General features: G+C 43.1%; 1 protein-coding gene across 3 annotated transcripts in view; it reads left to right on the plus strand.

Moving 5' to 3' along the window:
- The window catches only part of LOC125092250 (cationic amino acid transporter 3), a 311,497-nt gene extending 297,844 nt beyond the window's left edge, over nucleotides 1-13,653 (plus strand). For all 3 annotated transcript variants that reach the window (XM_047716623.1, XM_047716624.1, XM_047716625.1), the window contains exons 29-30: nucleotides 12,667-12,831; nucleotides 13,437-13,653. In XM_047716623.1, the coding sequence (XP_047572579.1) occupies nucleotides 12,667-12,831; nucleotides 13,437-13,508 (237 nt within the window). In that variant the 3' untranslated portion in view covers nucleotides 13,509-13,653. The remainder of the gene's footprint in view (nucleotides 1-12,666; nucleotides 12,832-13,436) is intronic.
- The last annotated feature ends 647 nt before the right edge of the window (nucleotides 13,654-14,300 follow it).

The following is a 14,300-nucleotide window of genomic DNA, read 5'->3' on the forward strand; positions in this document are numbered from 1 at the left end:
GCATAGGTAATAGGGGGAAATCTCTATACCCAAATAAAAATGACAAACCAAATCTCACAGATGACTTCTGAGTCACAAAGAGTCACCAAGGCATGTTGCATAACCATCAGGAAGCCCAGAAGAAGCAGCCTCATTTCTTTTACAAAGGAAGCTAAGGTGATTCAGACTATGGAGCTATACTTTCTAGGAGTTTGGCCCTCAGAGTATAGTCCACAGACCAGTAGCATTAGCATCTCTTGGGAGCTTGTGAGAAGTATAGAATCTCAGGCCCCATCCCAGACCAACTGAATCAGAATCTGCATTTCACCAATATCCCTAAGTGACTTGTATGCATGTGAAATTTAAGAAACACTGCTTGCCCGTTTGTCCGTATCATCTTTCCTTTCATGTTTAGTATTGACAGAATTACTACTTCTGCCAGTCTTACAACAGTTTATAAACAAGACTTAGGATCTGAAGGAAATGAAAGGTGTAAAGCTTCATTCATTGACTGATAGAATTTGGAACTGAAACGAATGAGCTTTAAGATTAACCTATTTCAGGGGCACCTGAGTAGCTCAGTGGGTTAAGCCGCTGCCTTTGGCTCAGGTCATGATCTCAGGGTCCTGGGATCGAGCCCCGCATCGGGCTCTCTGCTCAGCAGGGAGCCTGCTTCCCTCCCCCTCTCTCTCTCTCTCTCTCTCTCTCTCTCTGCCTGCCTCTCTGTCTACTTGTGATCTCTCTCTGTCAAATAAATAAAATCTTAAAAAAAAGATTAACCTATTTCAGTTTTATTATTTTGTAAACTGGGCCCTTGAAAGATTAAATATCTTACACGAGCTCATGCAGCTATGCAAGAGCAGAGCTCAGAGTTGAACCTGGAGCACTTTTCACAGCACAGTGGTCCTGGGGTTTTTCCTTCATCAAATTTTTCTTCTTCCAAGCTTCACATCTTGTTGTAGTGGAAATTGAGGTTAATGCAAAGATATCTTTGATCCAAGCTTAGATAGCGTGTCTCTTCTGGATTTCTGTAGTTAGTTTCCTAAGTGGTCTCTAACTCTTTCTTCTCTTCTCCAGTTCTGCCTATTCATCCTTATTAAATATATCTCCCTAAAACACAGACTTTGCTACATCACTCCTTTTCCCCCAAGTCTCCTCCGCCCCTCACCCAAAGTCTGTAATAGCTCTGCGTTTTCTAAATCCTTACCCTCACTCTCAGGGTTATCTATAACTTCATCCAAACTCCCCAAAAAGATAGTGTTTCCCCCAACAGAATTGTAGGCAATATTCTCCTTATTATCAGTCTTCACCTCTTCTCCCTTCTTCCTCTTAGAACAAAGCAGGATCTTCCCTCAAGACAACATGTCCCTCTAATCATTTTTGTGGAGGGCTCATCTTCTCCACTGCCTTTTTCTCGGCAGAAGAAGGAACTAAATTACCTGAATCCTTGCTTCCTGTTATCACTTTGTGCTTTTTACACACTGTGTTCCTGCTGCTTTTTGTCACTTAAAATCTGTGTCTTCTGTCTCTTCATTATCAGTGTTGTCATGAACTAGCATTTTCTGAGCCCAATTTTTCCTTCCTTGGTAACTTAAGTTTATTATCCTAAATGACTTTGGCATCCATGTTATCAATCCATCCACTTCATGGTGGTAGTGCGGGGGAGGGATGGTTTTGTTTTTTCTTTCACCACACAGGTCTTTGCTCTTCTTTAGCCACTGTCTGTACCCCCATATAAGCTCCATTTCCGAGATTGGCATCTCAAAAGTTTTTTTCTAGTTACTATAATCTCTCTTACTTCCCCACACCCATTCATTCTTTGCTCTCATTTGGACTTCAAAAAGCTCAGCTCTTCCCATACTCTTATAGTCCATTCTAACTACATTCCTTTTTTCCTCTTCTTTCTTCCTTTTCTTTTCTTTTTACTTTTTTTGGTAATGCCTGCTGTTTCATTTTTTTTCCTAACCTTGTGACCCACTGCCATCAGTTCTTCTCCTGATATTAATCAGCAGAATCACTAGAGAAAAGCACAGAGAGTTGAGTGTTATGTAAGACTGATGAATCACAGACCCGTACCCCTGAGGCAAATAATACATTATATGTTAATTATGAAAAAAAAATAAATTCTAAAAAAAAAAGCAGAGAACTGTCCAGTTCTCAAAACTGTCCACGGATTCATGTTAAGGACATTAAGTATGAGTTCCCCCATGGCCCATGTGTCAACCATAACATTCTGCCATGTACTTACTCATCTTAACCTTTTTCTCAAAAGAAGAGATATTCCTGCAGTCTTATACATGTGAGTTTAAACTTCCTATACCTCTTGAAGCACTTTACCAGTACTCCATTATTTTCAATCTCGGTCTTTCTGCAGATCTTCCCTTTCTGCTCTAAAAATGTCACAGGTCTGCAACAAATGGAATATATACCATGTTCCTGGAAATGGCGATGGAATGGGAATAGGACTTGAGAAGGCTTAATAGGACTCAGTTTCTCTAAATTCAATCAAAACAAAAATCTCAATAGTATTTCTCTTTTTTTTTTAAAGGATTTTATGTATTTATTTGTCAGAGAGAGAGTGAGCAAAAGCAGGGAGAGGGGCAGGCAGAGGGAGAAGCAGGCTCCCCACTGAGCAAAGAGACTCAGTCCCAGGATCATAACCTGAGCCGAAGGCAGACGCGTGATTGACTGAGCCATCCAGGTGTCCCTCAATAGGACTTTTTTTTTTTAATTTGACAGAGGGAGAGATCACAAGTAGGCAAAGAAGTAGGCGGGGGCGGGGTGGGGGAAGCAGGCCCCCTGCTGAGCAGAGAGCCCCATACGGGGCTCAATCGCAGGACCCTGAGATCATGACCTGAGCCGAAGCCAGAGGCTTAACCCACTGAGCCACCCAGGCGCCCCTCAATAGGATTTCTTAACAGGATTTTTTAAAAAGATTTTATTGGGGCGCCTGGGTGGCTCAGTGGGTTAAAGCCTCTGCCTTCGGCTCAGGTCATGATCTCAGGGTCCTGGGATCGAGGCCCACATCGGGCTCTCTGCTCAGCGGGGAGCCTGCTTCCTCCTCTCTCTCTCTGCCTGCCTCTCTGCCTACTTGTAATCTCTCTCTCTCTCTGTCAAATAAATAAATAAAATCTTTAAAAAAAAAGAATTAAAAAAAAAGATTTTATTTATTTATTTGACAGACATCACAAGTAAGCAGAGAGGCAGGCAAGGGCGGGGGTGGGAAGCAGGCTCCCGGCTGAGCAGAGAGCCCGATGCGGGGCTCGATCCCAGTACCCTGAGATCATGACCCGAGTTGAAGGCAGAGGCTTTAACCCACTGAGCCACCCAGGTGCCCCTCTTAATAGGATCTTTTGAATGAAATGTGATGATGCTAAAATTCTTACCCCAAAGAAAATAAGCAAAAGGGAGATTTGTCTGAAAAAATATAAGAACTATAATGTATTATTAATTTTGAAAGCATGATATTAAACAAAAAAATAATAATAGAAGAGGATAAAGCCCAGAAAAAGACCCACATATATATATGAGAACGTGGTATGCAATGAAGGAAGTATATCAGATCACCAAGAAAAAGATGGTCTATTTAAAAAATGACTTAAGGACAATTTAAAAAGTAAAGCCAAATCCTTACCTTTAAACTGAGAGGCACTATAACACAGTGGTTGAACACAGACTTAGGAGCCAGACTGCCTGCTTAAAATCTGGCCACGCCCTTTATTAGCTATATGACCTTGGTCACATCACCTCACTCTCTGTGCCTATGTCTCCTCATCTACAAAATAAAAATAGTGCCTGTTTTACAATATTACTAGTAATACTAAATAATCAATATGTGTAAAGTATTTAGAGAGCTGTCTAGCACATAATGAGAAGTATATAAGTGGTAAGTATTCATACTGTTTTTTACTTCATACCGTGCAGAAAATAAGACCAAAAGAAGGAATATCCAGATGGATTAAAAACTAAACATGAGGGGCACCTGGGTATCTCTGTTAGTTAGGATGCTGACTCTTGATTTTGGCTCAGATCGTGATCTCAGGGTCCTAGGATTGAGCCCTAGGTCTGGCTCTGCACTCAGTGGGGAGTCTGCTTGAGGATTTGCTCTCTGCCTCTCCCCTGGCTCGTGCTTTCTCTCTCTCTCTTCCTTCCTCTCAAATCAATAAATAAATCTTAAAAAAAAAAAAAACTATGGGGCACCTGGGTGGCTTAGTCCTCTGACTCTTGATTTCAGATCAGGTCATGGCCTCAGGGTCATAGGATAGAGCCCCACATCTGCTTGGGTTGCTCTCTTTCTCCCTCTCCCCAGCCCTTCCCCCCCATTCACATGTACTCTCTCTTTCTCTCTCTCTAAAATGAATAATTCTTTAAAAATTAAAATTTAAAAAAATTAAAGAACTAAACAAAATCAAAGATAGGAAGGTATTAGGAGAAAATATAGGAAAATCATTTTTTAATTATGGGATGGAGAGGACCGATCCAGAAGCTGGTGCAGGGAAAAAAAAATAGATTCAGTTACCTAAATTTTTTTAAAAGATTTTATTTATTTATTTGAAAGAGAGAGAGAGAGCACAAGCACAAGGAGGGGGAGTGACAGAGGGAAAGGGAGAAGCAGGGTCCCCGCTGAGCAGGGAACCTGATGTGGGACTCAATCCTAGGACCCTGGGATCATGATCTGAGCTGAAGGCAGACACTTAACTACTGAGCCACCCAGGTGCCCCTCAGTTACATAAATTAATAAATGACCCAAGATACCACAGAAAGCTTTAAAATATGCCATAGACTTAAATGATAAAATATTTGTATCATTTTTATTTATTTTTTAATTTAAGTTGATACACAATGTTATATTAGTTCCAGGTGTACAACTTAGTGATTTGACAACTTTTGTACATTATCCTGTGTTCAGCACAAGTGTAGCTACCATCTGTCCCATTACATCACTATTACAGTATCACTGACTGTAATCCTTATGCTGCACCTTTTATTCCCATGACTGATCCATTCCATAACTGGAAGCCTGTATCCCTTTCTCCCCTTCATCCATTTTGCCCAACCCTGCCTCTCTCCGCTTTGGCACCCATCAGTTAGCTCTCTGTATGTATGTATGTATGTATTTATTTATTTTTAAAGATTTTTATTTATTTGACAGAGATCACAAGTAGGCAGAGAGGCAGAGAGAGGGGGGCGGGAAGCAGGCTCCCCGCAGGCTTGCCGCAGGCAAGGGCTGGGGTGGGAAGCAGGCTCCCCGCCGAGCAGAGAGCCCGGTTCGGGGCTCGATCCCAGGACCCTAGGATCACGACCCAAGCTGAAGGCAGAGGCTTTAACCCACTGAGCCACCCAGGTGCCCCTAGTTCTCTGTATTTATAAGTCTGGTTCTGCTTTTTTGTTTGTTTATTCATTTGTTTGGGTTTTTTTTAAAGGTTCCACTTATGAGTATAATCATATGGTACTTGTCTTTCTCAGTCTAACTTATTTCACTTAGCATAATACCTTCCAGGTCCATACATTCATGTTGTCTCAAATGGCACAAACTCATCCTTTTTTATAGCTGTGTAATATTTGTGTGTGTGTGTGTGTGTGTGTCCATTTGTCTGTCAATGGACACATAGGTTGTTTCCATATCTTGGCTATAATGTTGCAGTAAACATAGGGGTGCATATATCTTTTTGAATTAGTGTTTTTGTTTTCTTTGGGTAAATACCCAGTTGTGGAATTATTGGATCATATGGTATTTCTATTTTTCATTTCCTGAGGGACCTCCATACTGTTTTATTTCCACAGTGGCTGCACCAGTTTGCATTCCTACCAGCAATGCATGAGGGTTCCTTTTTTCTCCACATCCTCACCAACAATTGTTATTTCTTGTCATTTTGATTTTAGCCATTCTAGCTGGTATAAAGTGATACCTCATTGGAATTTTGATTTGCATTTCCCTGATGATCAGTGATGTTGAACATCTTTTCATGTGTCTGTTGGCCATCTGTAGGTCTTCTTTGGAAAACGTTTACTCAGGTCCTCTGTCCATTTTTTAATCATTGTTTTTTGGGGGTTGAGTTGTGTACATTTTTGTATTATTTTGGATATTAACACCTTACCAAATAGATCATTTGCAAGCTTATTCTCCTATCTATCAGGTTGTCTTTTTATTTTGTTGATGGTTTCCTTTGCTGTGCAAAAGCTTTTTATTTAAATGCAGTCCCAATAGTTTATTTTTGCTTTTGTTTCCCTGACCTTGGGAAACATCTAGAAAACTGTTGATATGGCTGGTGTCAGAGAAAGTACTGCCTGTGTGCTCTTCTAGGATTTTTATGGTTTCGGGTCTCACATTTAGGTCTTTCATCCATTTTGAGTTTGGTTTTGCGTATGGTGTTAGAAAGTGGTCCAGTTTCATTCTTTTGCATGTGGCTCTCCAGTTTTCCTGGCACTGTTTATTAAAAATACTGTCTTTTCCCCTATTGCGTATTCTTACCTCCTTTGTCATAGATTGACTATATAATTGTGGGTTTATTTCTGGGGTCTCTGTTCTGCTCCATTCATCTATGTGTCCATTTTTAAATTAAAAATCAATAAGAAAGGGCACCTGGGTGGCTCAGTGGGTTAAGCTGCTGCCTTCAGCTCAGGTCATGATCCCAGGTCCTGGGATCAAGCCCCGCATCAGGCTCTCTGTTCAGCAGGGAGCCTGCTTCCCTCTCTCTCTCTCTGCCTTCCTCTCCATCTACTTGTGATCTCTCTCTGTCAAATAAATAAATAAAATCTTTTTAAAAAAATCAATAAGAAAAAAATTGCCAACACCAGAAAAAAATGAGCAAAAGCAATGGCTTTTTTTTTTGTAGGTAAGTAAGCTACAAAAGAAGACATGCAGTTGGCTAAGAAACACATGCAGAAGCTGTTCAACCACAGAATTAACCAAGGAAATCTATATAAACAAAAATATATTTCTTTGTTAACATCGGGTGAAAATGGAGAGATTTTCCACTAAATTAGAGAGTGTACTTGGGAAAATACTAAAAATATAGACTGTAACCAGTCAAAGGCTGGTGAGTGCCCCTGGCTTCTACTCTTATCTGTGCCACAAACATACTGTGTGGCCCTGAGAAGATGGCACTGAATCTCTTGGCCTCAGTTTCCTTATCAATAAAAGGAGGTTTCTAGAGAATTCCACCTCTGTAATGGTGGTATGAGAATCTGACTGGGCATTTTCCACAGCCATACTGGTGAAAGTTATAGAAAAATCAACAGGGGGCACCTGGGTGGCTCAGTTGGTTAAGCGTCCGACTCTTGGTTTCAGGTCAGGTCCTGATCTCAGGGTGGTGAGCTTGAGCCCTGCATCAGGCTCCTCACTCAGCAGGAAGTCTACTTGAGGATCCTTTCCCTCTGTCCCTCCCCACACCAGCATGCACGCTCTTGCGCTCTCTCTTTCTCAAATAAAAATAAATAAATCTATGGGTGCCTGGTGGCTCAGTTGGTTAAGTATCTGCCTTTGGCTCAGGTCATGATTTCCAGGTCCTGGGAGAGAGCCCCACATCAGGCTCCCTGCTCAGCGGGAAGTCTGCTTTTCCCTCTGCCACTCCCCGACTCCTGTGTGCTTGCGCTTGCTCTCTCTCTCTCTCTCTCTCCCCCCTGAAATAAATAAATAAAATCTTTAAAAACAAATCTTTTAAAAGAAGGAAAAGAAAAAAAACTGAAGTCTTTAGAAATTATTTTAAGAACATACAGAAAACAAAAAAAGGATCTATTCAAGAAAATCTACTAAATGTTGGTAAGAACCTTAAGTGCCTATGCTACTTGAGCCATGACCCACTCACTCCCTGCCCCACCTCCAGCTCAGCATGATGGAAACTCCACTCCAGGAAAGTGTGGCCAAGGAGAAAATGTTCCCATTCCCCTCAGCCTCCCAATCAAAGGATATGATGTCCCACAAAGAACCGCAGGGTGTCAGCACTTACTATCAACCTTCAGTGCCAAGCTACAGAGGCTAAATTTTTGGCAAGTATGGCCAAAAGAGTGAGGCCTCCCTTCCTTTTCCCATCCCCCACTTATTGGGCAAAGGATCTACTTCAGGCAAGTCACCACTGGGACCCTTGCCCCAGCTAATTCTTAGGGCAGAGGTTCCCCACCCAAAGAAGCCAGCCAAGAGCACTGAGACTACCACCTTACCCAATACCCTACTCTAAAAGCAAGTGTATCACTTGGAAGAAAGGGGTCCACTGCCCCCCCAAAACTCTGGAGCAGGGACCTAGAGATTTTTTCCCCCGGGGTAAGGGCAGTCTATAAGAACAGAGGCTGTGTCCTGAGAAGCAACATAAGAAGCTTCACATGTGAAGGAAACAGACTTTGCCATAAAAAGAAATCAGTTACTGACGCATACTACAACATGGACGGATCTTCAAAGCATTATGTTAAGTGAAAGATGCCAGTTATAAGGACTACGTACTGTATGACTCCATTTATCTGAAATGTCCAGGGTAGGCCAGTCTGTTAGAGCAAGGAATTAGACTAGTGGTTGCCAAGGGACGTGGGGGGAGTTTGGGGGGAATTGGGGAGTGACTACCATGCACAGGGTTCCATTTAAAGGGGATAAAAATGTTCTAAATTGTGGCAATGATTGCAGAACTCTGTGAATATACCAAAAACCATTGAATTGTATACTTTAGGTAAATTGTATGGTACTTGAATTAAATCTCAATTAAAACTAATGTGCACAATAATCACTTCAGGAACTCTGAGGGAGAACCTAAAGAGACAGTCATCGCATTCCAGAACACCTTGTTTTTTTAGAGATATGTATGACTGCTGCATTTATTAAGATGGTGAGGACAGAAAAAACTGGCTTCAATTATGAGCCCCAGAAAGTCCTAAGAGCGAACACCTCTGTTTGCCATCATTGACTTGTATTTCACCTAGGCCAGTCTATGTCACTTAGGGGTGAGTAGCTGCGCTGATGCATTACTTTATTGAAGGCTAAGATTCTCCTGAGCAATGCTGGACATGAGGGCAGCTAATACAAAGGAAAATAAAACTCCTTTGCTGTTTCCTAACTCATTGAATGGTACTGTCTTTCTTCTTGTTGCCCAAGCCAGACATCTAGGAATCACCCCCCATTTCTAGCGTATCACCAAGTCCTGTCAGCTCTGCCTCCTAAATATCTCAGACTCATTCACGTCTTCCCATCCTCTAACATGACCAACCTTGTTCAAGTTACCGTCTTTGCCTCAGCTACTGTAGGAAACATTTAGCTGGTCTCCTTGCATCTCTTGCTTTCTTTTCCATCAAGTAAACAGAATGATGTTTTTACCTTGCTTAATCTTCCTCTGTAGTTTCCCACTGCTCTTAAGGACCAGACTTCTGAATGTGGCCTACAAGGTCCCAGCTCCCTGTCTGTCCTCATCTTGAACCACTCTTTCCCTTACTCTCTGCCCTGTTAGCCACACTGTACTCAGCAGCACCACGATTTACCAACTGCTAACAAATCTAGTGGCCTCTGTCTTTACCCTGGCCTTCATTATTAGCCACTGCCTCCTCACTGGAATTTTTTCCTTTGTCCTTTATTTTCACACCATTCCTCTGCATTGTCATTTCACTCTTCCACCCAACTGTGAACATTTCCATGATTCTCTGCTCTTTTCTTCTCTGCATTCTGTAACTCTGTCCTTCAAGTGAATTGATACACTTCAAGTATTACCTAAGTTCCAATCCATACCTGCAACAGCCTACCTGTCTCCCAAAGCTACCTCAGGCCCGACATGATTAAAAGAGAACTTATCATTATCTTGATCCTTTATCCCCAGAATCATCTTTCAGTTTCTTCTTTCAATGGTATCAGCATTCTCTCAGCCACTTAAACTATGTACTTTTGAGCCATTTTCAATTGATGTTTCTTTCATCTCCCGTATCAAAGCAGTTCCCAGGTTTTATGGGTTCTTCCTCCAGAATGTTTCTTAGATCCTTCCACTGCCGCCATGTTAGTTCCTGCCCTCACCACTTCATCCGTAGACTTTTAACAATTCCATTTGAACAGGTCTCGCTGTTTTCTCACACTCACGTCTGTTCTAAACACCACTGGCCTTTCACTCTTACTTAGACTCTAATTTCATCATTATCCATTCCCTTCTCAGAAACTTTCAGTGTTATCTCATTACCGGCAGAATAAATTCCCAAATCTCTGGCTGCTGATGCAAAACGCTTTATGTTCCAGGCCAGTGTTTCAAGAACTACATTCCACAAGATGTCAGTAAATTGTCTCCGTACCCTGTATTAAGCACAGTCACATGATTTCTTTTCTGTAAAACTTCCTAAAATGCATAATGAACTAATGTGATGGTTTTTATTGACCTTCTGTTTTTCATGACACTAATGTTCTGAGGAAAAGCTTTTAGGACGTACTTAGGTGGCCCTAGCCCACATTTCTCATCCTTTCCCACTAATTTCCCTACATAAATTGTCCACTTAGGCCAAACAAGGGTTAGTCCCCCTGAGACGTTTACAGCCTCAAGTAAGTCCAGGTCTTTATTTGTTCTGTTCTACACACATGGAATCCCTTCTCTTTTTCTGTAGGTCTACATTATAATTTTTATTGAGACATAATTCATGTATTATAAAACTCACAGTGTTCAAGTATCCAGTTCAGTGGGTGTGGGTATATATTGTGCAAGCACCGTCAGTGTCTGATTCTGTACCATTTCCGTCACTCTGAAGAGCCCCTGTAACCACCAGCCGCCCTACCCCATTCTTCCCCACCGCAGCCCCTGACAGCCGCACATGTGCTTTCTGTGCATTTGCCTATTGTGGCGCTTTCAGATCATCTCTGTATGTCTAGCTCCTTCTCCTCTGCCCTAAGGCCAGGTTTGTTTGTTCAGTCATTTGGCTGTGTTCAGTTACAGTCGCAACCCTGTCAGACACTGTGCCAGGCTGTGACTTTATGAAGGTAGATGCTGTGCTGCCTTCAAGGAAGTCCCGGTGTCGTAGGGGAGACGGACAACACGGGGTCAGAAAGCATTGCTGTAGTGCTGCGCGCAGAGGGCCATGGGAGCAGAGGGCCGTGGGGCTCAGGCAGTGGCTCATGGAGGAGGGAGCCTTTGACTGGGTGTTGACTCATTCGTTCGTGCATGCATCCGTCAAACATCTGTCACGCCCCTGTGATGTGCCAGGCGTGGTGTGCGACTCTGAAGACACCAAGGTGAGCGACTCTGAAGACACCAAGGTGAGCAAGAAAACTGCCCTGCACCTCCCGGAACTCAGCTGTGTCTGGAGGAGGAGATGAACACAGAAACGGTACCAAAGCAAGATGATAGAGGTATTAGAGGGGTGTAAAGCTTGCTATGGAAGCAGAGAGAAAGGAGCACCTGACTCCGCTTGTGAATTTGAAGAAAGAAGAGGCGTTTACTGAGTGGACAGGGACAGGGTGGCATTTCAAGCAGAGATGAGACCTTCTCTGACTGCGCCAGTCTAATGCTCGTTTGGTTTTTCTTTTTTTTAACTGAACAGAGCACCTAATGCCCGTGTCCCTCTGATTAGTCCTTACTCGCATACCTTGTGTAGTCCTCTCTGTACATGGATGCCTTGTCTCCCCAAAGGCACTATGTGTCCTTTAGGATAAGAGCTTTGTTTTATCCTTCTTAGCACCCTCATTCTCAGAGTGTTTTTTGCTTGGTGCTTTCTATAGACCCAAACAAGTGAAAGAATTTCAGCTGAGACATCACGGACACTCCCAAGAAACTGCAGCCCAAGTCTTCTGTCACATTTCCCCCTTCAGGGGCCTGTTGTGTAGACGCAGGACTTTAACCTGAATTGAGCACGTGAATGCTCCCTTTGGGGTCCATCTCCTATACAAGAACTTGGAAAGTAGCTCCTCAGACTAATCCGTTTCATTATTGCAAAATCTCGCGATCAGCCACATTAAAGACTACCCTTTAGTGAAGGGACTGTCTTAGAAATGGCCCCTTTTGTTCATAGCTAGGTACGTGTTATCAGCACAAAAGATTAGTATTTTTTTTTATTACAGTTGGTTGACTTTAAATAAAACAGATTACCCTCCAAAATAAAGCAAAAACTGAGATTGTCCAAAGAAGGAATTTCATCTCAAGATTGTAACAGTGAAATCCTGCCCAAGTCTCCAGCCCACTGGCTTGCCCTACAGATCTCAGACTCAAGATTGCAACATCATCTCTTACCTGAACATACAGCCTGCTGGCCTACCCTACAGACTTCCAACTTGCCAGCCCCCACAATTGTGGGAGCCAGTTTCTTAAAATAAATCTCTCTATATATGCAAAACCTAAAGATGAATATAATTTCTATTCTAAATACACACTGATGATTCAGGTCAAGGAAATGAACAGATTCAATAAAACTGCTTCTTGACAAGCTTCTCTGAGAATTGGAGATAATAGACTGAGGTCAGCACCAGGGGGAGCCCCCACCAAGATATAGGGTTTTTCTCCTGCGTCAGGGAGACCAAGACTCAGTCCAAGTGGGCCTTGGTGCTTTTTCAGTTTACATGTCACTTTATGAGGCCTTGCTGTGGAGCATTTTAGAGCTGACAAACCTTCAAGATGCTCTCCTCCTACTCCCAAGGAGCTTGGGATTGTTCATGGAGGCTGTGGCTCTTTCCTTGGTGTTAGCAGCGCACCCACTGTTTGTTTAATAATAACGGGGCTTGGTGCTGATGCTGTTCTTGGATTTCAGGAAGGCTACCCAGAAGCAGAGGTTCTCTGGCTGATGATCAAGTCCTGGAACACCGGCATATATATGTATGGCAGGAGAAAGTATGTATCTGCAGAAAAATGGTGTGGCCTAGCCTTGCGTTTTCTGGACCACCTTGGCTCCCTCAAGAGAAGCTACGAAACTCAGGTGAGGAGGGAGAGGGCTAGGGCTGGATAGAATGACTTGGGGAGCAGAGAGGTTCTATCTGGGCACCTGGTAAAGTCTCAGCCCTACTTTCCTTGGCTGGGAAAGGATTCTGATCATTGTTCCTCGCAGTGGTTCCATAGAACTGTGAGAGGGGACTATAAACAGTAACGTCTTAGAGCGAAAACCAGGGAGGATGGTGAACTTGGTGTCAGTGGGGAGCCTAGGGAAAGCAAGTGGAATCTAAGAAGAATGCCAGGATAGAACTCTGGAAGGGTGCATCACTGTCCGTGCCAGTGCAAGTAGGGAAGGATGCCCACTGGGCCAACAGTGACGGTTTCTGGAGTTGTTTTCTCCAGGGTGTTGTCCGGGTTGCAGACTTCTAGGCCACTAGCTAACCAGGAGAGGCTTGGTGGGGGGAAAAAAGTCTTGCTACCAAATAAGAACAAAGGATATTTTATGTTTTAAGCACCTTCTCCCTTACAACAGCTGACTGTCCCAAGTGAACGGACCTCATGCAATGGGGTCCCGCTTCCCCTTAAGAGTCTGGGAAGCTGTGCCACATCTCCCTGTGTCTCAGGAAATCTACCTGCTGTTCTCTTCCCCAGGTGAATACTCTGTATAGTGAGCTTGTGGAAGCACTGGATCGAAAAAAGGGCTCACTTTTTAATGAAGAGTGAGAAGTGCTGGGACAAGGAATCTGAGCGGGCAGGCTGCCAGCAACCTGAAGATGTTTGGTCCTGAGATGTTGAGCATTTAAGTTCCTGCCAAACTTTCTGCTAAGTTTTTGTTTCTGTTTTCTCAGGTCCTATTTTCATGTTGTTAGATGACATTTTCTAAAATAAAAGCATTTTGACTTTTACTGCAGTGACCAGCTCATTTCTGGGGAACAAATAAATTTTCCAAGGTACTAAGGATGTTATGTATTGAAATAGCCCCACATGAGAGCAGGATGAGTCATGCCCCATGTGAACAGAAGGAGATGTTCATCCAAGTCCGACACAGGGTGCATCTCATTCCTGAAGGGCTCAAATTCTCACCACCTGAAGATGAACAGAGAACCATGGACTCTGCATCAGAAGGACCTTAGTCATTACTGGGCCCAGAATTGATCAGACTCATAAATTCGCTTGATGAGAATGGGTAGTCCCGTCTCTATCAGAGCATCTCTGTCCTATGACCCAGAACTCCTGAAATAGCTCAATCCCCCTTTTTTGCTAATTGGTAAAAAGCTCTTCCTCATACTGAACAGAAATTTGTCTCCCTGTAGCAGAGAAAGTCTACTTTCTCTGTCCCAGATGCCCTTTGGAGAACTGAAGACAGATGTCAAGCACCTCCCTATCCTCCTGGCTTTTTCTTCTGGTCTAACATTCCCAGACCCCCTCAGCATGGTTCCTCATCTTATCCAGGCCCCTCACCTTCCGGGAACCAAATCCCACGTTCCAGTGAGGTCTGACCCACACAAGAGTTCA

This window comes from Lutra lutra, chromosome X (genome assembly GCF_902655055.1).
Source record: "Lutra lutra chromosome X, mLutLut1.2, whole genome shotgun sequence".
Taxonomy (NCBI): Eukaryota; Metazoa; Chordata; class Mammalia; order Carnivora; family Mustelidae; genus Lutra; species Lutra lutra.